At 33.4% G+C, this 27,992-nt stretch overlaps 1 protein-coding gene across 2 annotated transcripts; it reads left to right on the top strand.

Annotated features, from left to right (window-relative positions):
- Positions 1–222: 222 nt before the first annotated feature.
- LOC139491394 (uncharacterized) lies at positions 223–27,992 on the top strand. Of its 2 annotated transcripts, none has more exons than XM_071279062.1 (5): positions 223–425; positions 8,660–8,715; positions 20,026–21,078; positions 24,055–24,164; positions 26,363–27,992. In XM_071279062.1, exons 3-5 carry the CDS (start codon positions 20,026–20,028, stop codon positions 27,921–27,923), a joined length of 2,724 nt encoding a protein of 907 aa, XP_071135163.1. In that variant the 5' UTR covers positions 223–425; positions 8,660–8,715; the 3' UTR covers positions 27,924–27,992. The 2 variants fall into 2 exon arrangements, with proteins under 2 accessions (XP_071135163.1, XP_071135164.1); XM_071279063.1 differs by lacking the exon at positions 223–425 and adding an exon at positions 1,443–1,513.

The raw sequence follows: 27,992 nt of genomic DNA, 5'->3' as shown, positions 1-27,992 counted from the left end.
ATTCATTAAAATAGAGTCAGTCATTTACTAAGCCACGATTTGAGGTTTGACTGTACCCAATTTTTCCTTATACAGCATTCTACTAATGAAGATGTAAAACATGCAACCAATGTGTGCACTAGTATCTTTAAGGAATATGCAAACACGTGTACATGATTTTGTGCATGGATTATATTATTTCTCACAAAAATTCAATGTATACATTTAGGAAGTTAGTAATTTGTTTAAGTTGTCAATATCTTGTAATAAGTTGTTAATTTCCACCCGTAGGCTTCTTGGTGAATCAAAGAACATGTTCCGATCGATTGATTTCACCAAGAGGTGCTGGCTCGCCGCTTGAGAATTATATCCGGCCGAGTAGCATAATTCTTGGATTTACGAATTCCAAAACAATCCACAAAGGATTTAAAAACTATTTTCCAACGGTGAGTTAATTTTAATTTTTATCAAATTTGGTTCTGTGTAGATTTCAAACTTTAAACTACATGGAAATATGTTCTTATCTGTAAGAAATATTAAAGAACATTACGTTTGAAGTAAGGTTGTCATTTTGGTAATACTGTGTATCTTTTTTTGAAAAGACCTCCTCCCTTATCTTTAAAAATTAAATCAGTCGATATATTACAATTCATATCTCTAATAATCAGATGGTGATCTGTTCATATAACAAATATAAAAAAGAAGATGTGGTATGATTGCCAATGAGACAACTGTCCACAAGAGACCAAATGACACAAAAAATAACAGCTATAGGTCACCGTACGGCCTTCAATAATGAACAAAGCCCTTATCGCATAGTATGTCAAACTTATATCATTGGATGTAACATGATGATAAAACAATTAAAAATAAAAGTCAGCAGTAGCTTATCTAAAAATACTGAGGGAATCGCATGAACTTCAAACTCAGCAAGGTCGGATACGCCAAAAGTGCAATTGTCTCCTGTTTTGCATGTATCACCCGTCATACGAATCCAGCCTCCATTAGATTGATATGCTAAAGAACAGGACACAATCGACTATTCTTATTATCAAAATAGAATACAACAGTATAAATTATCTAAAAATACTGAGGGAATCGTATGAACTTCAAACAAAGCAAGGTTGGGTACGTCAAAAGGCAAACGCGTCTCCTGTTATGCATATATCACCGGTCATATGAAGCCGCCTCCTTCAGATTGTCACGACTGAGAACAGGACACAATCGACTATTCATACTATTATACCTGAGATCAATAACTCATCCCACTAGTGAGTTCATGGAGTTGAGACAAAACAGTATATCACCAGTCTGAAGTGGCTTAACTCATTAAAATCGGTACAAAGCAGAAAAATTGCTTACAAAAACACAGAAGGACGTGGCGGGTGACCGTAAATCTTGCGTAGTATCAAATATTCAGTCGTCCATCTAAGTAGCCCTGTTGGAGCAGATTATACATTAGGAGCACAAGCCTGTTTAAGAAACGCAAACAATCGCTAACATGTGGGTTATTGAATGATAAGACATCATACCGGTAGATATATACAGAGACGGATTTAGGGGGCAGCCCCCACCTTTTCTGTGGAAAATTTGGTTGATTATATAGGGAATCACCGAAGCATGACAGGAGTAAGCCCCCTCTAAGGCAGTCAGTTGTCCCCTACTTATGATATCTGAACGTGAATCTTAAGGAACTTGGCTATATGCATTTTTCTTTTTGTCTTAGAGAAGGATTTGTATCAATTCAGCAACATATGAATACCAACATAACTCGGAAAGAAAGGATGAACACTAAACCTGATGATAATGAGACCCTCCACAACCACGACAACAATGAATATATTTTAACAAACAAAATTTTTGCTCTTTGGACTGAACTGTCTCTTTTACACAGTCTTCGATAGAAATGGAAAAACCTTCCAATTTTTATAAAACTCCTTTCCTTTAAACAAAACACAGAGTATACTGAGTTTCAAGTTCTGATATTTAAATAAGTAGATATGGTATGACTGCACAATGAGACAACTATCCACCAGAGAACGGATACCGAGGATTAACACAACCATGTAGGGCACTATACAGACGTCAATAATGAACAAACTCCTTCCATATAGTAAGATATTAAAGGCACAAGCATTTCAAAATTTGAAACCATTCAAAAAAGAAAAACAAGTGCCCAATTTGTCACTTTTTAAGCTGAACCAAATGTAAATTAAGATACAAGAAAGTCTTTTTGCTGTATTTATATATAATAGAGTATGTTTTCAAGCATATTTGGCTTATAAAACTTATTTCAGCTACTAGTATTTAAAGAATTAAATCTCAAAAATACTGAACTCCGAGGAAAACTCAAAACGGAAAATCCCTAATCAAATGGCAAAATCAAAAGCCAAAACCCATCAAACGAATGGACAACAACTGTCATATTTCTGACTTGGTACAGGCATTTTCTTATGTAGAAAATGGTGGATTAAACCTGGTTTTATAGCTAGCTAAACCTATCTTTTTAAAAGAGGTACTTAAATGTATATAACATGTTTAACTTGACTCACCATAATTGATGAAAGGTTGAACACAAACCACAAAAACATGAAAAGTTTCGATATACTAGTCTATTTACTCTTTTTATTTGGTTAAACACGAATAGCTGTGTCATATCTGACCACGGAAATGGCAAATGTGTCGTAGTTACAATCAGATCCTCTAAGCTTAAGTTCTGACATCACCGAATAAGACCTGTCACTGAACTTTTACTTGCCATGATCACCACCAACGGTGTCATTTCTATATCGGGAATTACTTGTCCGTTTGGGAAACACCTGATTTCCCATACGGTTTTGTTAGGGTTCTTTTTGCTCTAATGCCTCTGTGTAATGTTTTGTGTATTGTTGTTTATCTTTGTAGTCGTGTTTGCCATTGTGTTACTATTTCTTCGACTTATGGCCGACTTCCTTCATATTGTTATCTCGTTTTGTCTGTACAAACTCATTCTGAACATAAAGTATTTGCCATTGGACGTCAAGCAACAAAATAAATTTGTCCAAACACAGTTGGCACTTCAGCTGTTCGCTTATTTTTGTTTATGGGTTTATGTGGACAGATTCGTGAGTGACTTCACAAAAAGAATGAAAACGCTCTACCAATATCTTTGGACCACACATTACATTGAATAGAATAATGACTTCCTATCTCTAAATACTTGAAATTCAAAGTTAAGTGTCCAGCGCATTTGTTTCCACACAGACACCAGACGACCTGTGCTTGATCCAGTCAGTCATCTTTAGGAAACGATCAATAATTTTCAAACGGAGCGGGGGAGGGGGTTATTTTTTTTTCTCTAAAAATAACTTATGATCCCCAATTTGACGGGGAAAAGTATTGCGGTCAAGCAGATGTCAAAACAAATTTCAGAATCCAGATTCCCCCATACCTTGCAATGTTAAATTTTTAAAGAAAAAATAATTCGGTTGATAGCGTCGAAAAACTTTCTAACTCAGATAAAAAAAAAACATACCCCCCTTCTTCCTCCTTTACAGTTATATTGTTGCTCGCTTATAAAGGGTTTGTTGTGTAGTTTGGGGCATCTCATTATATTCATTTACATGCAGCCTTTCTTGTTATGCAGTATTTTGCAAAGACTGTTGTTTGTCGTTTGCCGTTTTTCTGCATTTTTTTCAAAGTTGTTGTCAGTTTGACTGTGTTCGACTTGTGAGTTTGACACATACTATCCCTTCTGTAAATTCAAACTCTCTTTAATTCAAGAAATGAGTGTCATGTGAATTACAATCTTTGTAAATAAATTAGTTACAGTCGAGCTTTAGCTTCATAAACTTTTGTCTCCAAGCTTTTCTTGCATTAAAAATAATCATAGACATTGCTTCGAATGCTGCAAAATGGATATCTATTTACAATGAACTGGAACACATTTCTTGTTCAGAGGCCAGCTACAGGCCGCCTCAGGGTGCGGAATTTTCTCGCTGTGGTGAGGACCCATTGGTGGCTTTCAGTGGCTTTTTGCTCTTTGGTCGGGTATCCGTCTCTTTGCACTTTGACACATTCCCCATTGTATGCATGGTTTGGATTTATCATATACACTTTTCCATTAGGACTAACCATGACAAGAAAATATTTCAAAACAAAGGTAAAGATCGCGATGGAAATGTTTTCAAATTACAAAAAAAAAATTGACCATAATGTATGTGGGTATGCTTTTTTTTCGAATTTACAAAATAGAAGATATTACAATATCAGTTTCCATAGTAACATCACACTTTGATCCAGTACAATATTGGTATACTATCAACAGTGATCCTACACAACATTTCATACATATTCTTCCCGTTCATAGAATATCGAAATGTCAGATGTCGTGTGATAGACTACGTTGATTTGGAAGACGTAGAAACTTTGCCTTAGGTTTGTTTTCCTTACATATAACTGATTGGATCCCCAAAACACGTGACGTACTTCACCACATGCACAAATAATTCTGTCTAGACATCAATTCATTACAATTGAAAAAGAAAAACAATCTACAAAGTGACGAGACTGAATAAGGCATACAAATGATCTATTATTTGTTTAGCAAATAGAAATATATGGTTTAGGGATAATGGATTGAAACAGCTTTTGAATTACTTTATAATTTACGATTTATGAGAGAGAGTGCCGGGGAGATAGGGGTTAGACCTGGTGCCCATGGATCCGTCACTGACGACAAAGGGGAATACCTCTAATGATGTACTGGAAATGTCATGTCATGTCAAAAGAATATTATGGTTTTGAGTTGAGGTTTAAATGTTTAAAAGACGTTATGATGACATGAAGACATGACCCCTCCAGGGATCGTGACCCATATGAAAATCTGTGCTCTTTATTGTGGAAGCTCCTGCCATCATGCATGTGGAAATGAAGGTTGAATTTCTAATGACGCGAGCTTGTTAGTCAATCAAAATAGGTTAAAGGATAAAAGTCACATTTCAACTTGAGATGTCTGGTGATGATGCACACTTAGACAAAGAGATCAGGGGCGGATACAGCCATTTTAAAAAGGGGGTCCTAACCCAGGACAAAAAGGGGGGTCCAACTACATGTCCCCATTCAAATGTATTGATCGTCCAAAAAAAGGGGGTTCCAACTCGTGGAACTCGTTGAATAGGAATATCGGAAAAAATATAAACTGTGGCATTTTACCTTCAGAGATTAATTAATAAAATCAATTAAAAGATAAGAAATATCTTGTCGTTTTTTATGACTTGAAAATACCTGGTTGTGTTAATTCTTACATTTTATTTACTATATATATAGTCTTTTTATATCTGAAGGGCTGACTAAATCAAATTTAAATAGAAGTAATAAATAATTGTTTTATCTTTTTACTTGTTTTCAAAAAACAAGTAAGGTTCAATAAATCAGGAATAGTGTCACTATCGCAAATCTTCCAGATGGAGTACCACTTTCATGCAGAAGATGTTTATGTATTTGGAATGAAATCTTAAATGCGTCTATTTTTCTGTCATACTTTATCACTGGTTTTGTATGGAAATATGAATCGCTGTACTATCTTGCCTGTTTTTCTGGTTTATTGTAAAATGCTGAACTTTTTACTGGTACATGATAAAACTTCTATGTGGATATTTTTAGTACCTTTATTCCCGAGCATGTCAAAACGTTTAATTAAAACAATTGTCTATTTAGGAATTTTGTGTCAATTGCATTTTTTTTCAATAATTTCTGTCACATATATTCGTCCGGGAACACTTTAAGAGCAATTGTTATATTATAATATAAAAAAAAGGGATATAGATAAAACCATAAGTCATTCAGTAATCAACAGACAGAACCATGACAATGACAGAATGATAACAAATATTCAAAAGTATAACTAAGAGATCATAACATGTCATCTTATTTCACACGGATGCACTCGACTCCAATCTTAATTGACTAGGATTGTCAGTTTTCCTATCGTAGGTCTGTGGTTTTCCCCGGGCACTTCGGCTTCCTCCACCAATAAAAACTGGCCGCCACGAAATAGCCCAAAAGCGGAGCTAAAAAGTGGCGTTAAAACACCAAAAATCAAATCAATCTCATTTCACATGACCAGTTGCTATTGTCAGTTACAGCCGATTTCATTGAGTGTGAAGCCAAAGGTAATATCTTTGGTTAGCTTGCTTGTAAGCTGAACCGTGAAGTCATTGTTAGGTCAGGTAAACTACCCTCCTTTAAGAGAAGACTAGTCCAGCAGATAACCAATCTATCAGTCTGTTGAACTAGCCTACTTCGAAAGGAGGGTAGTTTACATGACCTAACAATGACTTTACGGTTCAGCTAACAAGCAAGCAAACCAAAGATATAACCTTTGGCAGCCTTCACACTCAACGAAATCCGCTGTAAAATAAAATCTTAAACATATGTCGATAATAGTAACGCAAATCAAGATTGGACAAATGTTGTTAATTGAATCTTAATTATAATCAATCTTAACTTGTTTGTTTCCTTTCTTAAAAAAAATGGAAGATGCGAGAAAAAATAGCTTCATTGAATTTTGTTTATGAAAAGAGAAAGACACATTTTTATTAAAAAAAATCAATATCAAAATACATCAGAGATTTTAAGGATATAATAATGTTTTACTTGTAATGTAAGCACAAAGCACACATTTTTGTTGAGAAAAAAAATAATAAAACACGTTTCCGACTGAACTATCTGATTATCGATGGTTATCGATGATTCCCAGTTTATCGATGATAACTACACTTCCTTTTCGTAGTTCAAACTAACTAACGTATGGAAGACACTTTTTGTGTTGGGCAACACATTCATTAAACATTTGAAAAATAAACCCCATGTAAAATAAGGAAATGTGGTATGATTTTCAATGAGACAACTATCAAACAACTAAATTAGATAAGTTTAAGCATAATTTGACCTGTAGAAGTCATCTGGTGTTTTTACCTAAAACAGTCATAATTTTTTACCTTCAGTAGTCATTTGTTTTTTATTGGGTTTTTTTACTTTAAGAAGTCATTTTGGGTTTTTTTTATTTCTTGGAAAAAATGCTGTCTCATTAACATGTATCTCACAACTCACATTTTACTCATATAATACTGTGCTTCATCAAGGACTTGTACAATATGACTATACAAACTAGGGAGCAACCATAACACTACAAAGGGAGGGTTTGTCTGAGTCAGAAAGCCCCAATATTTTTTTTTTAGATTTTTGACGCTATCATTGGTTTTTCTTTTACACTATAATACATAGCGCTGAATGGAACTTGCACTTTTTGTAATCAAAATCTAATTTGTGTACACAAAATTCAATTCTGTTTTACAAAACTATGTGATACAGACGTGTTGAAGGCCGTACTTTAACCTATAATGGTTTACTTTTTAAATTGTTATTTGTATGGAGAGTTGTCTCATTGGCACTCACACCACATCTTCCTATATCTAGTTTTATGAGAACAAAAATTCTCTTTTGTAGACAAAATTCTTTTTTGGAAATATAAACTTATTTGCATACAAAATTGACTTATGTTACCAGATATGGAAATTAAAACACAAACGTAAATTTAGTGAGATAAATTTAATTTTGTAAGATAAAATTCGATTTTGTAAGATAAAATTCAATTTTGTAAGATAAAATTCAATTTTGTGAGACAAACTTCAATTTGTGTTTATTTTTGTGTAGACAATTTTATGTTTCGTTAAACAGAAGTGAAAATTTAACAAAAGTTAAATTTGTGTCACAAAAAGTAGTTTTTGTCACAAAAAGTAATTTTTGTAACATAAAGTAATTTTTGTCACAAAAAGTATTTTTTTGTTTTGTCACAACAAGTAATTTTTGTCACAAAATTCAATTTTGTATGCAAATTAGTTCGCCCTTTTTTGAATTAGGTAAGATATATACTTTATTTGGAAACACCCAGACACATATTTACATGTGTAAAAAGAGGCAAAATACAGTCATAACTATGGGTACTACAAAACAATGTTAACATATAATCATATTTTAAAATTACAATATTTTAACTAATTTCTTAATAAACAGTGATAAGTTCCTAAGAACTTTGATATTTCAAAATGAAGGCAGTCTATACGTTTTCTCTACACATTGATAAATGCGGTAATAATCTGAACTATGTATTTTTTTTGATATTTTTAACCTATTCTTTTTGTCCGTACGCAATTGAATTTCGAGTACAAAACCACCAGAGTCCTGTTCGCCGCCTCGTATAAAATGTATGGTGAATATCTGGATTCAGGTATTTTTTTCATCTGCTTGATCACAATATTTATCAAATTGGGGATCAGAATATATTTTTTAGGGAAAAATACATAACCATCCCTCTGTTTTTTTAAGTTAAATGGTCGTTCCTTTATTTTGTTCATTTATAAACATATTCGCACCTGTTTTATGGTATTTGCCATATTAGCATCCATTTTGACTATTTTGACCAGAAGGTAAAGAGGTCAAATTAATAACCATTTCCTAATATTACAACATTTTGTGTATTAGGAGATTATTTTTAGGAAATGACAGGAATTTGCCCTTATTTGATATTATGCTAATACTCAGAACGAGGCTTGTCTTGTTTCAGGGTACGTTCATGACGTTGCAAATATTTCGTTAGATTTTTATGAATTATAATTTATATTTTTTTTATATCTTGAAGGATTATGTTTTATATTGTGGAATTCGGCAAAGAAGAACACTAAAGTACACTAAAAGGTAAGAGAAACTGCAGCTTTCTGATTTTGTGTCCGGCAATAATTCATATAAGAATTGAATGCTTCATTTTGTAAATTTATTGGGGGTATAAAAGCGTTGACCGAAATACATTTTCAAAAAAGTTACGCACGTTCAACGTTTTTACGACCCTATAAAATTACGATAAGAAGCATTCAATACTTTAATTTCTTTTTTGTTGTTGATAGGATCTTGAAGACACGATTTCTATCAAGTTTTTCTTTTATTTACCTGTGCTCTTTATTGTGGAAGCTCGTGTCATCATGAATGTACCATTTCATTTGGAAATGAAAGTTGATTTCTAAATGAAGCGAGCTTACTGCTAGCCAATCAAAATAACGTAATAATGAAACATACATGTAAGTTAATTATTCGAACGAAAGAAATTAATAGATCATGATTAATAGAATTTACAACAGATGCTGGAGTTATTTCCCTTTTCGGAATTTTCACTTTACATTTCGTTTATTTTGATTCATATCTCGCAAGACCTTGTGCAAAAGTGTGTTATGGAAAGTTTTTAATACAACATTGGATTATGAACTGATTTTAAAGATGAAATGCACAGCCTGTCCACATAAGTGTGATTCTTAGGTGGAGTAGTAGTTTAAAAACAGAAAAAAATAATTAAAAACGGTGAAAGCTATCCAATCTCTTTTTGTCACAGTGACTTGTAATATTCTACACCTCTTACATGTAAGTAAGATATAGGGAAAGACTTGTACATAAACATCTGACAAACGGAAGTCGTAAATCAAAGAAGTTCAAACCAACCATAGGCAAGTGACAAACAGGTATATCGAAAAGAAACGGTTTATTAGAAGTGAAATATTTTATAACTCGAACTAAAATATTCAACAATAAAATTATTAGAAAGGCATACATTAGATAGCTGAAACTGTTAAGCAGCTACTGAAAGATGATATTGACAAGACCGTCGAGAGGGATGTAAACGAAAAACAAAAACACTTAATTGACAGGATAAACGACATAGAAGAAAAACAATGTAATCTGGAATCAACCCTTAAAATAAAAACAAACCAACTAAACGAGCTGCATGTAAAAAAAACTAAACTACAAGAAAAAGTTGACGATCTCGAACAGCATAGTAGAAAAGGTCGACAAACATGGCCGCCATGGTTAAAAATAGAACATAGGGGTCAAATGCAGTTTTTGGCTTATATCTGCAAAACTAAAGCTTTAAGAGCAAATCTTACATGGGTAAAGATTGTTCAACTGGTCAACATTTATCAGCCCTGAATTTTTCAGACGAATCAAACAATCTATTATTGTTGGGTTGCTGCCACTAAATTGGTTATTTTAAGGAAATATTGGGGTTTTTGGTTATTATCTTGAATAACATTGAAGATAACGATAAACTGTAAACAGCAAAAATGTTCAACAAAGTAAGATCTACAAAAGCGTTTTATGACCAAAATTGTCAATTGACCCCTTAAGGAGTTATTGCCCCTTAAGGACAATTTTACACAAGTTGTTTATGTGTTTTAACTTTAAAAATCTTCTCACATATCTAGTATAAACTTTGTATTTTATTTCCTTGTACGTCAAGAAACATAGACACTCATTAATATATATTGAAAAGCAAAAATAATTGTTGATGAAAGATTTAAGCAAAAGAATAACAGGTGAGCGATTCAGGCACTTGAGAGCCTCTTGTTTTTTAATGAAACTTCTCGTTGTATATATGTCTTTCGCAAAAAAAACCCCAGCAGAACTCGGCGTTATTGGTGAATAATAATAAAAGCGCATTTAAATGTTCAGGAATTCATTCATATTAAAATAATTGTCTTTTTTCTTAAATTCTGTCTTCTGGTTAAATGTCAGATTCTGAATTCTAAATTTTAAAATCTGAACTGAAAAAGTCTTTACAATTTTGAATCTCAAATTTAAGATAGGGATTTATAATTTCGCATTCAACTTCAGGTGAATCTCGAACTTCGAAATTGGAAATAAATTTTTTTTTGTTCCAGGGCTTTCGTAGACGGACGATTCAATGTCAATACAACAAAACTTTTTATGGAGGAAACGATTTTATTGCTTAGTCATCTATGAAAATAAACTTTGACAAAACAAATATGGATCCATCATAAAAATATATGTACATGATTAAATGACAACAATCAATGACTTTTTTTAACCTGTAAAAGTTCAAGAACTTTTCATTTACTATTTTCAACATTTCTTATACACACCCTTTACCATTAATAAAATATAGTGTGTAAAAATATTGTTGTTTGACAATTAAGAGATGATTAATGATGATAAAAACATATTTATTTTTTCAAACAATATAAATTTGTTTTTGTTTTGTTTTTACTTATTTTAAAAAATATATTCGCCCGAGAAAAATAAATCTATAGAAAAAATAGTAGCTCTTGTTTCAAGTATTTTCAAACCTTTAGATGTGGAGACAACACCCTAACAAAAATAACCAAAAGTTTTAAAATAAGAATACAGAATTCCCGTTTAAACGGTTTTACACTAGTCATTTTTTGGGCCCTTTATAGCTTGCTGTTCGGTGTGTGCCAAAGCTCCGTGTTGAACACCGTACTTTGACCTATAATGGCCTATAATGGTTTACTTTTACAAATTGTGACTCGGATGGAGAGTTGTCTCATTGGCACTCATATTAACACATCTTCTTATATCTATTGAACTAAAAAGAAATGAATGATTGCAGTTCTACGTCGCTCTGTATAAAAAAAAGGTCGAAATAAAAAGAATAGACAACCGTACGTCCTACAACAATTTGAAAAAAGATCACACAGTTTAGTTTGTATGGGTATAAGTTCATTATTAAAAGTGAGAATGGAATTGCTCAGTTTAAAGAAAAGCAATGTTCTGATTGAGCCAGAGCTGACAATTCCGTTTCTATTCCCCCCTTTTCGCCATTTTTACAAAATCGCGTCCTTATTGTAGCGTCGAAAACATGGAAACGTGTATTCCTGGTAGAAGATGTGCTGCAGTCTGTCAGTCTATATCAACTAATTTTTTTTTATATCTATATACGTCCTTTTTGGGTTTGTCTTTTCTGTTAACTGCATTCACACACCTTCTTCCATAATTGTTGTTTATCCATACCTTATTAATACAATGACTAGAGGTATAGGGGAGGGTTGAGATCACACTAAACATGTTTAACCCTGCGGCATTTTTTCGACTGTCCCAAGTCAGGAGCTTCTGGTCTTTGCTAGTCTCGTATGTTTGTTTTTATTAAGTTCATTTATATGTTTAGGAGTTTATAATGCGACGTCCATTTTCATTGAACTACTAATTGAACTATATAAGTAGTACATATTTTGATTAGGGCCTGTGGTTGCTGTGTTGAAGACCTATTTGTACATGACCTTCAGCTGTTTTCTGCTCTTTGGTCGGATTTTTTTTTTTTATCTTTGACACATTCCCCAAACCAATTCTCATTTTGTACCAAGACAATATCAGAAGCGGATTCAGGCGGGGGCGTGCATCCCCATTAGATTTGAAAAGCATGGGTTGTCCTCAGCTTAATATTTCGATAATTTTGCCTCAATTATTTTTTCGCCTCGCTCCGCTTTGCTAATACTTAAGCTTGCGCCCCTTAACCTTATATCCTGGATCCGCCCCTGAATATTCCTTTCCATACTTATAATTTACCATTCATAAGCCCACATTAATTTGGTAAAATATTTTGGTGTTCAAGTGCGTTTCAAAAATTAATGTAAACACTATAAAAGTAGGAAAAAAGTATAAATATCACGGAAGACTATCAATCAGTCAAAATATTTTCAATTTTAATATTAACACAGTTTTAGGTTATAATGATATAATCACAGTTAACCACTTTTTTAATAAATCCAAAACAATAATTATGTAAATGGATTTGGTTAAAAATTATAAAACTTTAAGAAGTTAAGGATTTTCATTTTTACTCTCAAGAAGCGTATAGCATGTATAAGGTAAGTCATGCGCATTTAAATAACGCGTAAGGGAGCTACCATGATTTGATTTCTACAGGGGGGTGGGGGCTAGGTTGAAATTTCTAAATTCATTCAATTAGTTTTTCTTCTATTCACAGTATTATGCATTTTCTCTGTATAATCCATACACAATGTTTCATTTTTTTTCACCATCTGTTGCATGAACTCAAGCTCGGTGACCATTTAAATTATATTTTTTGAACATATTAAAATATTTACTACATTTTGTATGAATTACACTACAAGTATAAAAAAAAACTCCTATACCAGACAAGTTATATTTTTTTTCGTTCATTATTTTGTACATTATTTAGGCCGTTAGTTTTCTCGTTTGAATTGTTTTGCATTTGTCGTTTCGGGGCCTTTTATAGCATATTGTGTTACTTTGCTCAATGCTGAAGGCCGTACGGCAACGTATATTTCTTAATTTCCGTGTCAATTGGAGATTTGTCTCATTGGCAATCATATCACATCTTCTTATTTTTATATTAACTTAGCATTAAACATCAAGGACATAAGACTTAAACAATAAAAAATCACACACATATGTGCATGTTAACACGGAAAAAATTTGCTCGTGCAATTTAAACAAAAAATTTGTAAGGGTTCCGCGGAACCCAGTGTCTCGCCTATTTTTGCTGTAAATTGCAGGCTCAACAATAATGAGGAAAAAAATCAATAAAAATATTCCTCTTGTTACTATTTTATGATTGTAAGAAAATCTAAGTCCATTTAAAAGTAAATTACAGAAAAAACGGAGTAATCTTTTTACAAACTTTACTTCTGGATACAATCTAATATGATCATAAATAAGCTTCTGTCCAAGTTTGGTACAAACCCAGTATAGTTTAATTAAGAAAGTTATTAAAATTTTAAAAACTTTAACCACAGAGTGAATGTAATGGTTCCCCGCAGAAAAACTAAGTCCATTTAAAAGTAAAATATGGAAAAAATGGATTTATTTATTTACAAACTTTACTTCTGGATACAATCTTATGATCATAAATAAGCTTCGTCCAAGTTTGGTACAAACCCAGGATAGTTTAAGAAAGTTATTAAAATTTTAAAAACTTTAACCACAGAGTGAATGTAATGATTCCCCGCAGAAAAACTAAGTCCATTTAAAAGTAAAATATGGAAAAAATGGATTTATTTATTTACAAAATTTACTTCTGGATACTATCTTATGATCATAAACAACCTTCTGTCCAAGTTTGGTACAAACCCAGGATAGTTTAAGAAAGTTATTAAAATTCTAAAAACTTTAACCACAGAGTGAATGTAATGGTTCCCCGCAGAAAAAAACTAAGTCCATTTGTAAGTAAAATACGGAAAAAATGGAATTTTATTTTTACAAAATTTACTTCTGGATATTATCTTATGATCATAAACAAGCTTCTGTCCAAGTTTGGTACAAACCCAGGATAGTTTGAGAAAGTTATTAAAATTCAAAAAACTTTAACCACAGAGTGAATGTTTTGTTTCCCCGCAGAAAAAACTAAGTCCAATTATAGTAAAATATGGAAAAAATGGTATTTTATTTTTACAAAATTTACTTCTGGATATTATCTTATGATCATAAACAAGCTTCTGTCAAACTTTGGTAGAAATCCAGTATAGTTTAAGAAAGTTATTAAAATTTCAAAAACTTTAACCACAGAGTGAATATTTGTTGACGCCGCCGACGACGCCGACGACGACGGAATGTAGGATCGCTTAGTCTCGCTTTTTCGACTAAAGTCGAAGGCTCGACAAAAATGATAAACAAATGAAATGCACATCCTGTACCAAAATCGAAGTACAATTGCACTTTGACCTCTTTGGTGACTATAGTGACATTTAATTGGATTTTACTAGCAGACCATGAAATAATGATGGGGGTTATTAACGACATTGATTGGCTAAAAAGCCCTCGCACAGTCGGCTTTATCAGACCATGAAATGTTTATCTTTCTTGAGCCCCCAAGATCCACAATTAATCATCTGTTCTTTATATGTATGTTTTAGAATCATATTTTAGTGTTCTGTGTTATGTGTGTCTCTTTGTTTATTTTTCTTTGAACTCCATATATGGTGTTGTTTTCCTTCAATTTATGAGAAAAAAATTTAAGCTCTAATATTATATATCTGTAATCACTGCTTTTATTAAATACAAAATTAATATAAGAGTATGTTGTATGATTGCCAATAAGACATCCGTTTCCACCAGAGATCAAATAATGTCAAAGTTAACGATTACAGGTCTACCTGCACAGACGCGGATCCAGAGCGGGGTTCCGGGGGTTGGAACCCCCCTTTTTTGGACGATCAATGCATTTGAATGGGGACATGTAATTGGAACCCCCCTTTTTTGGACGATCAATGCATTTGAATGGGGACATGTAATTGGAACCCCCCTTTGTCCTGGGTTATGAACCCCCCCCCCTTTTTAAAATGGCTGGATCCGCCCCTGGTGCAGCCTTCAACAATGAGCAAAAGTATGCACTTGTTGAATTACAAAATTAATTATTTCTCTATATTAAATGATGTTTTACAAACATATGCATATGCACAAAGAATTGCCTCTAACATTACTACTGAGAAATAATCTGGTTTTATTGTCTTTCCAAATTTACACAACTTGTTATGAAAATTTATAGAAAGAGATGCATCTATTTTTAGTCCAAAATGTAGTTTTATGTATGTCTTCTTATCAACGGTGTGAAATTTATTAATTTGCACCTACTGCAACAGTTTATCGAGACACACAGTCGCCTGAGAAAAAATGACATATCTAATATCAAGGAAGTCGACTATTGATGACAACTCTTTTAAGATAATTTCTGCATTCAGTATGCAGTTTTTAAAACAAGCATTTAGGAAGAAATAGAAATAGCTATATGTACTTTTTTGTTTGTTTTAATGAGAAATATTTAAAGAAAAAGAAACACAAACAAAATAAAATAAAAAATAAAAATTAGGAATTATTACAATAAATCCCAAAACACCATAGTTTCTAACAATTTTACTAGGTGAAAATTCAGTCTTGTTATTGTTGTTGAAATCTTGACCTTTGACGTAGTGATCTATGGATAATTGCGTTTTTCACCCCAAAGCTATGACCCACTAAAGATATTGTCTTAGGGAAAAATCATTTCCTAAAATGTTCGTTTTCTTTTGACCTACTGACACAACCGTTCATCTTCATACCAAGTTTTTTTCAGCTGATTTTGGCGAGAGTTGGACATAGGCTTTAAGATATATCATCCGGAATCAAAACTTTGACTTAATTCAGTCTTTTAATGCCTCCCGTCTTATTTTGACTTTGACATAGTGACCTCATTCGTAATCGGCATTCGAAATCTTTCTAATCTCCTAGAGCATTATCAAATTAAGAAAAGTAAAACAATTTGCACGTATGCTTCATAAGATAACGATTTGAAAACAAAATGTTATCAAAATTCTAATGTATCAAGAGATGATGTGATCTTGACCTTGATCTATTGACCTTACAATGTATAGGAATATTTTACATACTATGGTGTTCTCCAAAATATGTCTCATTAAATCAGGTTAAGTACAAAAATGTTGAACATGGTTTAAAGATTATATTCGGGAACAAAATGTATATGCCCAAATTGTAGTTTATCAATCGCTGCTGCGACCTTGACTTTTAACCTATTTTCCCCTAAATCATATGGCCTTACTCTTTCTGTTGGGCAAAAAACAAAGCAGCTAGTTTGGTAAAATGTAGAGATTTGTTTCAAAAGACACAATAACTATACCAAATTTGCCTTAATTTCAGCAGTCTGTTAATTTATCCTATGGCCTTGACTTTTGACCCCAAACTTACTTCGTCACAATTTGGCTAATGAGACAAAAAAACAAGTACAAAAAAGGATAGAAAAATCTTACTTTTCTCGATTGGAAACATAATGTATAATGGTATCAAGCAAAACACCTGTTGAACTATAGGTGAAAGGTAAAGGTAAACTAAACTGTTGCCGTAGGTATATTGTGGTAGAGCGTTTTCTTTCATGCGTGTATAAATTAAGATGTTGTAGGATTGTAAATGAGACAACTCTTCACCAGAGGCCTAATCGGACGTAGAAGTAGGCAACTGTGTTTAGTCTTTCTAGTTGTTCAATTAAATACCCCTTCCTTGACAATTCGAAAACATGCATGTACGTTTGATTTTTAGGGGGGGGCGGGTAAGGATGAAATTTGAAAAAAAGGCAGGACAAATGTTTTGAGTGAAAAAAGGCAGGACCGAATAAAGTGAACAATAAAAAGACAGGATATAGATTACAACTAAGAATAATTGCAGGACAAAATTTGTCATCCATCCTAGATCCCCTCCACCATAAAAATTATAAATGGTAGCTCCATTACAATGAAAATAATAGCAACAATTCCAAAGATCCCATTTTGTTTCTAATGGGATTTATTATAATAATTTTGTAAAGATAGAATCATTTGAAAGATTTTTCGTGATATAAATCACATATATTCTTGATGTTCTTTACTTCCAATAATTAGCTGACTAACTTCCTATGGGATTACAGGCAAATCTTCATGATATTACAAAACTGTTTAATCGCACGGCAGAGTCTTTTATAATTTTTGGAAGAAAGCATTGCAATTCACATGACATTCAAACGTTTGTCTTGGAACCAAGCTATTGTAGGAGCTGTTAAGTCAAGCAGTTGGTAACTTTTTTTTTTGCGTCTTGAATGGTTAAATTTTCCTTGATACATAGATAAATTTATCTTGATTAATTTTCTATGTAGGAATACGTAAGTATTTTAGCAAGTCAGAGTATACGATTCAGTCTCAAATAAAATTGAGAATGGAAATGGGGAATGTGTCAAAGAGCTGAAAACTGCAGAAGGCCACCAATGGGTCTCCAACACAGCGAGATTATCCCGCACCCGGAGGCTAGCTTCAACTGGACCCTAAACAAAAAATGTGTATTAGTTCAGAAATATAGACGTCATACTAAACTCCGAAATATATGAAGACTGGAAATATCACTTTATTCATTTCTAACAAGATAGCCTATGGAAAGTTGTAAATGATTTAAAAGCGCAGTTGTAACATTAATTTGTAAATGATATTAAGTTATTCAAGACGTCTACACCAAAAACAGGAAGTCTCACATAAGGTGTCAGATAACTTGCCATAGGTATCAAAAATCCTATCAAACGTATTTTGGAGATGTAAGATCTTGTCACGTTAAAAGCTGAGTTGCAACAAAAATTACCGTATTACGGAGTTGTATGTTAAGAAGTACTTTTGGTATATATATAGGCATTTGACTATTATTACATTAAAACGGAAGGTATTTACTGATATTTATACCACAATATATCGTATTTAAATCCACTAACAGAACATGTCAATTCAAAATGTATAAATTCATTGAATGAGGAGATGCTTCATTATTTCATCGCTGATCTGATAAAAATCTAGTAAGTGTGAGCTATTGTCCACACAGCTTGACATTCGAGTCTTTAGCTTTACACAAAAAGACTTCTGATCTAGAAACATGTAACTGAAATACATACTTTCTAAACATTATTCCAGTATGTAAAGTTTTGAAGAATTGAAAAACACCGATAATAATATAGCAATTATCTCTCTGGCGATAACGAATAATGGCTGATGGCAACAAGGAGGTTGAATACTACATATTAAATGATAAAACATACATTGTAGATACAAATAATAATACATTATCATCGCTTTTATTTCTTATCTTCATCCTACAGTCATGCCTTAATTGCAAATGTACCCCATGCATGCATAGTACAGCATCCAGCTTACATTTATATGATTTTTTAGTGTAACAAGAAAATATTTCGCTGTGCAATAGGTCAAAGGTACTTATTTTCTGTGAAATAGGTCCGAGCAGAACATTTTCATTGATTCCCGAAAAAAAATTTCGTGAAAAACTAATATCACAGGAACACATTTCACTTTTTTTTCAAATTTTAATATTGGAACAAAACTCATGGAGCTGTGATTTTTGTTCCGGAACTTATTTTACATGAAGTTAACAAATTAGTTCCGGAACAAATTTTATAGTGCTGGAACAAATTTTCTGTGATATAAGTTCCGGTGGAACATATTTCCTATGAAATTTGTTCCGACGGAACAAATGTCACGCCGGAACAAATTTTTTGTTACACTTACACTAATTAGAGGCTTTAAAGAGCCAGTGCCGCTAACCTAGATCTATGTTCATCTTTATCAATTCGCCTTTTCAGAAACTAGAGGACTACGAGTAATCTCATTGTTCGTACACCAAAATGAAAATAACGTCATTTTCAACATTGTAGACTTGAATATGTTTCATGACCAAAAAGAATTGTTCAACTTATATTTGCTGATCATTTTGATTCAATTAGAATTTCTCTCTATGATTTTTTTTCGATACAAAAAAGGGCAATAACTCCCAATAAGAAGACAACTGACAAACTCGTGTACAAAAATGCTGACCTATTTGCAGATTTTGTCTTGGTGATGTTTTTTGTTTTCGAAATTTTATATATATCTTTTATACTTTTTAAGATAATAGACAAAAAACGCAAAACATTTTTTTTTTTTTTTTTTTTTGCTAAATATAATGGCGTCAAAACTAATGGTTTTTGCAAAAAGATATTTTTTAACAACAGTGGAAGATGTCAATATATAATGTTATTTCATATAGATAGAATTTTAGTAGGTTTTTCTGTATGAATGGGATTTTAAATAACTAAGGAATGACTGTAATATTTTTTCTGTCTATGAAGAAATAACATAAAAATTTTTGTGCACACTGAATAACGCGCGTAGCGGGTTATTTAACAGTGTGCACCACGCTTTTTTTTTTTTTTTTTTATGTTTTTTCGAATAGACAGAAAATATATTACAGTCTTTTCTTATAATTTTATTCTAAATTCCATTTTAAACCGTAGAAAACCATGAAAAAACGTCGATGACGTCACGGTTACATGACTAAATTATGTTTATGGACTGATAACAAAATAACGTCAGCCAATCAGAAGACGCGTTACATCCAAAATTGAATTAGATGAGCATATTACCTGCGGAAAAAGTATATTCACCGCGCAAAACGTGGAGTGCTTTTACTTGTATGTTAAAACGTTTGATGTACAATTGGTTTTGGTAAATGATTGCCATTACATACATTTCTGTCGGTACTCTAAGTATAATTTATACTTCAAGTCCAAAATAACTTTATATTTAATTGTATTTCAAGGTTCTTTTCAGTGACGTGACGATACCCATGAAACTTATACCATATTTCAATCTATTTTGTTTTATTTTTCAGATGATAAAAGGAATTCTGGTCATTGGATACATTTTATCATTATTCAGTCTTTGTTTTGCTTTGGTAGAAGAAATCAAGCCACCCGATGAATTTTCAGCATGTCTTAAAGAAAGATTGGCAAAAAATGATCCAACACACACAACTTATGAATCACTTAATAATTTTTGTATAAGTAGCAATCGAAATAAGCAAACAGCTAAAATAGAAGGTCAACATTTAAATATATCAGTAGAGACTGTTAACTGGATTAATGAACTTCTTCGCATGTCGGAAGTAGATATAAACATACACGAACGAGCAAAACGTCAAGCTACAAATGATACTAATATTCCTATCCCGCCATATTTACAGTTTGTCTTTCCAAGCCAATTTGGTACTCCATTATATCCTAGTTTTACTAGTAACACAGCAAACCAAGCTCAGCAACAAAATACTGCGCAGCAATCCCAGAGTAACGCGCAAGGTCAGCAGACGATAGTACAACCAGCCTCTGTTCAGCAGAATCCACAATTACCTGTACAAAACAATGTTCAAAACAATGTTCAAAACAATGTTCAAAACCCTCAAATACAAGCACAGGTACCACAAAACACACAGAACCAGTTTCAAAACGTACAAGTTCCAGCTCAAGGACCACAGGTTTCCTTCCAACGACCACAGATTCCAGTTCAAAATATACAATCGGGCCAGGGTCCTGCAGTTCAAAATCTACAGCCAGGCCAAAGTCCAGCAATTCAAAATCTACAGCCAGGCCAAAGTCCAGCAATTCAAAATCTACAAGCGGTTCAAAATCTACAACCGGTCCAAAATCCTGCAATTCAAAATCTACAACAGGGACAAAATCCTGCAATTCAAAATTTTCAGTCAGCCCAAGCTCCTAATCAATTCGCTGCTGGAACCCAGTTCCGACAACCACAGGTAGTAAGACCACCAGTCCAACAAGTCAGACAGCCGCCTAGAAGACAGCTACGAGTTCGAAAAGAGTATAGACGTCTCACAGACCAAGAGCGTGCTAGATACCACAGGGCGATTCTAATGATGAAAGCCGATACGGTATGACATCTATTTAATTTAATAAATAATTAATATCATGTTGCATGCTATTTTTCTGGTTAGCCAGAATTTATTTCAATCCAAATCATACATATTGAATAGTTATATGACTGTGACATATTTCTTTATAATTAATCGAATGTCCTTTCACATACAATTAATTAATGGCTGATATTGGTATTAATAGTTTTTGGCATTTTTTTGGAATTATACATTATCGAGTTGAGATGACCAATGATAATATGTTTATCGCTATTTTACCTATGACGACGTTGTTAATTTTATTGACAATGGCACGTGCACCCTTCGTGTTTCTAGCGATAATTTTTCATACCACTCTACGGTTCTTAGAAAGGAGTCAATAAGATCAAATGACAAATTCTAAAACAGCGATAATTTCCAATATCAATCACTATTGATGAGAAATACATTTTTAGCTCACCTGGCCTAAAAGGCCAAGTGAGCTTTTCTCATCACTTGGCGTCCGGCGTCCGTCGTCGTCCGTCGTCCGTCGTCGTCCGTCGTCGTCGTTAACTTTTACAAAAATCTTCTCCTCTGAAACTACTGGGCCAAATTAAACCAAACTTGGCCACAATCATCATTGGGGTATCTAGTTTAAAAAATGTGTCCGGTGACCCGGCCAACCATCCAAGATGGCCACCATGGCTAAAAATAGAACATAGGGGTAAAATGCAGTTTTTGGCTTATAACTCAAAAACCAAAGCATTTAGAGCAAATCTGACATTGGGTAGAATTGTTAAACAGGTGAAGATCTATCTGCCCTGAAATTTTCAGATGAATCGGATAACCCGTTGTTGGGTTGCTGCCAACTACTCTGAAACTACTGGGCCAAATTAATCCAAACTTGGCCACAATCATCTTTTAGGTTAGTAGATTGAAAAATGTGTCCGGTGACCCAGCCATCAAACCAAGATGGCCGCCATGGCTAAAAATAGAACATGGGGTAAAATGCAGTTTTTGGCTTATAACTCAAAACCCAAAGCATTTAGAGCAAATCTGACAGGGGGTAAAATTGTTTATCAGTTCAAGATCTATCTACCCTGAAATTTTCAGATGAATCGGACAACCCGTTGTTGGGTTGCTGGCCCTGAATTAGCAATTTTAAGGAAATTTTGCTCTTTTTGGTTATTATCTTGAATATTATTATAGATAGAGATAAACTATAAACAGCAATAATGTTCACCAAAGTAAGATTTACAAATAAGTCAACATGACTGAAATGGTCAGTTGACCCCTTTAGGAGTTATTGCCCTTTATAGTCAATTTTTAACCATTATTCGTAAATCTTAGTAATCTTTTACAAAAATCTTCTCCTCTGAAACTACTGGGCCAAATTAATCCAAACTTGGCCACAATCATCTTTTAGGTTAGTAGATTGAAAAATGTGTCCGGTGACCCAGCCATCAAACCAAGATGGCCGCCATGGCTAAAAATAGAACATGGGGTAAAATGCAGTTTTTGGCTTATAACTCAAAACCCAAAGCATTTAGAGCAAATCTGACAGGGGGTAAAATTGTTTATCAGTTCAAGATCTATCTGCCCTGAAATTTTCAGATGAATCGGACAACCCGTTGTTGGGTTGCTGGCCCTGAATTAGCAATTTTAAGGAAATTTTGCTCTTTTTGGTTATTATCTTGAATATTATTATAGATAGAGATAAACTATAAACAGCAATAATGTTCACCAAAGTAAGATTTACAAATAAGTCAACATGACTGAAATGGTCAGTTGACCCCTTTAGGAGTTATTGCCCTTTATAGTCAATTTTTAACCATTATTCGTAAATCTTAGTAATCTTTTACAAAAATCTTCTCCTCTGAAACTACTTGGCCAAATTAATCCAAACTTGGCCACAATCATCTTTTGGGTTAGTAGTTTGAAAAATGTGTCCGGTGACCCGGCCATCCAACCAAGATGGCCGCCATGGCTAAAAATAGAACATGGGGTAAAATGCAGTTTTTAGCTTATAACTCAAAACCCAAAGCATTTAGAGCAAATCTGACATGGAGTAAAATTGTTTATCAGGTCAACATTTATCTGCTCTGAAATTTTTAGATGAATCGGACAACCCGTTGTTGGGTTGCTGACCCTGGATTGTTAGTTTTAAGGAAATTTTGCTGTTTTTGGTCATTATCTTGAATATTATTATTGATAGAGATAAACTGTAAACAACAATAATGTTCAGCAAAGTAAGATTTACAAATAAGTCAACATGACCGAAATGGTCAATTGACCCCCTTAGGAGTTATTGTTCTTTATAGTCAATTTTTAACAATTTTCATAAAATTTGTAAATTTTTACTAACATTTTCCACTGAAACTAATGGGCCAAGTTCATTATAGATTGAGATAATTTTAAGCAGCAAGAATGTTCAGTAAAGTAAGATGTACAAACACATCACCATCACCAAAACACAATTTTGTCATGAATCCATCTGCTTCCTTTAATATTCACATAGACCAAGGTGAGCGACACAGGCTCTTTAGAGCCTCTAGTTAAAATTCTCATTTGTGTAACAATTTAACACCAATATCTAGTAATTTTGTTTGCAATCACTAGGTAGATGTCACTGCTAATTAACTCTGTAATCAGCACTACACTATTTTACATGCATAATGACATCTTAATATTGATAAATTTGGCAGTTAAGATTAAGAGAGATGACATTTGTCAGATTTTACAGAGATAGAATTTTATTGAGATTTATTTTGTCTAAATAAAAACATTTTTGGATTAATAAAAAAAAAAATATTTTTTACATAAAGATATTGTTTCAGCACTAATAGTCTCAGTAGTTTATTCATGTTTATAATATGCGTATCTTTCGATGCAACTTCCGAGCAAGGACTGATGCTCATAAACGCAGGACTTCGGTAAAGTCCGGACAGCCGACAACCTTGCTTCGGAAGTTGCTTTCAATTGAGCTTGATATCTAATGTATCGTTATCTTTACAGAGTGTTCCACCTAACAGATACGATGCCTTAGGTCTTATTCATTTCCGAATGGTTGACAACATTCATCATGGCGGTGCCTTTTTAGCATGGCATAGAATTTTCATTACAATGTAAGTACCTAAATTCAGAAGTTCATATACCAATTAAGCAGTATCATTGAAAACAATATAAAAATGGTATATATATATATGCATGTACTAGTCTGATAACAAAAAAAAAAAAAAATACGATACACAAGTTTGAACACCCAAATATCATAAAATATAATGAAAAAAATTATCCAATAATTACCAAGCAAATGCATATGATAAAAAGAATCTGATCAAATTGGAACAATAGAAAACACCGAGTTATTGAACACAGACGGAAAATGATTACGAAAATCGGCATTTAATTTCCAAGATGAGAATTAAGTATTCAAATATCTGCAAAAGTTTTAATATCGTTTATTTTTTATTTTTGGTAAAAGATACAGTTTTTGAAATAACTAAAATTGAAATATAATTGCGTTTTAGCCTTAAAATAATGGTTCTGAAAAGAAAATAACACTCTGTAAAAATTATTCCAATTGGGCAATTATTTACCTTGGTACAGTGTATTCAATTTCTTTATATATGGAAAGTACATTGTCTTGTGTCGTTTCTTTTGTTGACAAGTATAGTCTTAGTCCTAAGTCAAAGCAAAAAAGAAAAGAAAATAGTATTTCAAGACGTCATAATTATTTTGACTAATAAATACCTAGTTTCAAATCCAAATTTGTGTTTTGATTAATAAATCATATTTTTTTAAATTATCTTTTATGTGTGTGTTTTTTTTTTAAATATAAACATGCAATTGCAAGTGTTTTTATATCGTGAATCAAAATATATTTAAAAAAAATAAATAGACATAGGAAGATGTGGTGTGAGTGCCAATGAGACAACTCTCCATACAAATAACAATTTAAAAAGTAAACCATTATAGGTTAAAGTACGGCCTTCAACACGGAGCCTTGGCTCACACCGAACAACAAGCTATAAAGGGCCCCAAAATTACTAGTGTAAAACCATTCAAACGGGAAAACCAACGGTCTAATCTATATAAACAAAACGAGAAACGAGAAACACGTATATATTACATAAACAAACGACAACTACTGTACATCAGATTCCTGACTTAGGACAGGTGCAAACATTTGCAGCGGGATTAAACGTTTTAATGGATCCAAACCTTCTCCCTTTTTCTGAAACATTAGCATAACATCACAACAAAGAAAAACATACGATAAAATATCAATTGGCAGACTTAACTCAATCAAAAAACGTATGATTAAACAATGAACGAATAAATTTGATCTGCGATATCTGAATACAAATGCAAGCTTGTTTAACAGATATCCACAGAAGATGTTAATATTGCCTGCATATTAATAAATAATAAAACAAAAAAAATGGTTAAAACATAAACACTATCGCATCTAAAGCTCAATCCTTGTACTAATATAAAAATGACTGGGAGATGTGGTATGACTGCCAATTAAGACAACTGTCCACCAAAGTTAAAATTAATTATACTGTTATTGTATCCGATGTTCTAAGCCGTTTTCACGAAATTTACCAGTTAGCTACAACTTATGTTTTAACACACCAGTCCAAACTCATAACTCGAAAATAAAGTGACATCGTCATGGCTAAAAAAGAAAAAGAGAACCAGACAAACATTAGTACACAAAACACAGAAAATCAAAGACTTAATCAACACGAACCCCACCCCCTTGAAGAAGATCTGCTGGTCATCAGTAAATTCCTATTGCGAAATACAAAAATTGTGTAGGTCATTTGCAAAATAACCAAATTGTGTTGGTCATTTGCAAAATAACAAAATTGTGTTGGTCATTTGCAAAACTTTGGAGGTCAAAATCTTCGTACAATACCCTATCTTCAAGAGCTCTGGCTTACAAGGTAAGAAAAGCGTGGACACGGGATAAGTATTTAAATCAGATTGAAAAAAAGGGACGAAAGATACCAAAGGGACAGTCAAACTCATAAATCTAAAACAAACTGACAACGCCATGGCTAAAAATGAAAAGGATAAACAAACAAGAGCACATACGACACAACATAGAAAACTAAAGAATAAACAACACGAACCCCACCAAAAAACTAGGCGTGATCTCAGGTGCTCCGGAAGGAATTTATGCAGTAAAATCATTGTAGCTACAAGTGAAAAAATATCCGTGGACACTGATTATCTGTATAATACGTCTTCTAAATAACGGTTTGAAGAGTTCAAATATTATGGTAAAGTACAAAATACATTTATTTTTCAGATTTGAAAATGCCCTTCGACAGAAAGTGCCAGGTGTAACACTCCCTTATTTCGACTCGACAATGGATGAAGCTATGGTAGACGAGACTCGATCGATTATGTTTTCACCCTCTTTTCTTGGCAATGGAAATGGTTTGGTGACAAGTGGTCCTTTTGCTTACTGGCAGACACCATCGGGTCCATTGATAAGAAATACTGGCAACCCTGGTGGGAGTCTATTCTCGAAAGACGAAATTCGGAGTATTTTGACAAGAACTAGAATTTCAGAAATTTTGGAACCCGGTGCTTCGAACCAATTCAATCTTGAGAATATACATGGTGATGTCCATACCTGGATTGGTGGTCAAATGGAACCAATGGAAACATCAGCTTTTGACCCTATTTTCTACATGCATCATGCATTCGTTGATTATGTGTGGGAAATATTCAGAGGTAATCAAAGACGGAATGGTATCAACCCTACTCAAGATTATCCACAGAATTATGGCCCTGAATCGCATGGACCAATGACTTCAACTGGATTCGGCAACTTAGTCAATTCTTTTGGTTTAAGCGATATGTTTACGTCAGAGGTTTACACTTACGAGCCTAATCCCTCATGTTCTTTTAATAATGCAAATTGTGGATCTAACTATTTGACCTGTGACATATCCAGTGGCACTCCAACATGTATTCCAATAACATCTGGTGGAGGACCGCCGAATGGACCTCCAGGTCCTCCGATGGCACCAGGCGGCTTTGGCGGGGTTAATGGACCAATGCTTCCTGGTTTTATGCCAAATGCCTTCGCCGGTAGAAAGAAACGAGCTGTGGAAAAAATTGCAAAAATGAAAGCCAAGCGTCAATTGAAAGTAAATCAGACGTCACCACTGAAAAGTCCATTTAGTAGTGATAATGAATGCTATGCTCCTTCAGATTCAAGCCAGAACACATTTGCAATTGACGAAAAATCCGATACCAGGAAATGGGTCTTCATTCCAATCAAGATAGTTAGTAAACGATCACCTGAAAGTAAAAATTTCCGTGCCTTTCCGATTTATGATGGTGTTCCTGCAAGGGATTTTGATATATATAGTCCAGAGTCGTATCCAGAGATCAGTTCTTACTTTGAAGATGAGGTTATGCCGCAATCAAAAAGATGTATACAGTCAATAGGAAAAGGCAAATCTGTAGGTCGTATTCATATCCGTTCGGATGGTCTTAACTACCGTGGTACCTACGACGAATACGTCATCGTTGACCTTCGACAAGCTTTCATGGAATCAATGACTTATATTGCATTGCGAAATCCAGAGAAAGAATATTCAGAGGTTCTAATTTCAGCATACGATTCTTGTGGAAGAAAGTGTAAAGCTTTCTGTCGAAATGAGGAAGGGGATACATTCGGATTCCATGAATGTGCGGGCTCCATCCGGGTCACAAATCGAGCACCGTACGGTTTCGGGAAGAATTACGGATCAGCTGTTGACATGTCATGGAATATAAAAAGCAAAGAATCCATTCCAGAATTTAAGAACGATTCTGTTCATGTTCAGTTTTTCTGTGATCATCATGAATACTAATATATTTATGTGTTGGGGTACAACTTAAAAATTAGAAGAAACAATAAAATTAGGTACATATTAACCAGA

Source organism: Mytilus edulis, chromosome 10 (assembly GCF_963676685.1).
Source record: "Mytilus edulis chromosome 10, xbMytEdul2.2, whole genome shotgun sequence".
NCBI lineage: Eukaryota > Metazoa > Mollusca > Bivalvia > Mytilida > Mytilidae > Mytilus > Mytilus edulis.
The sequence above is the reverse complement of the archived record's forward strand: the minus strand, read 5'-3'. Positions and strand labels throughout refer to the sequence as shown.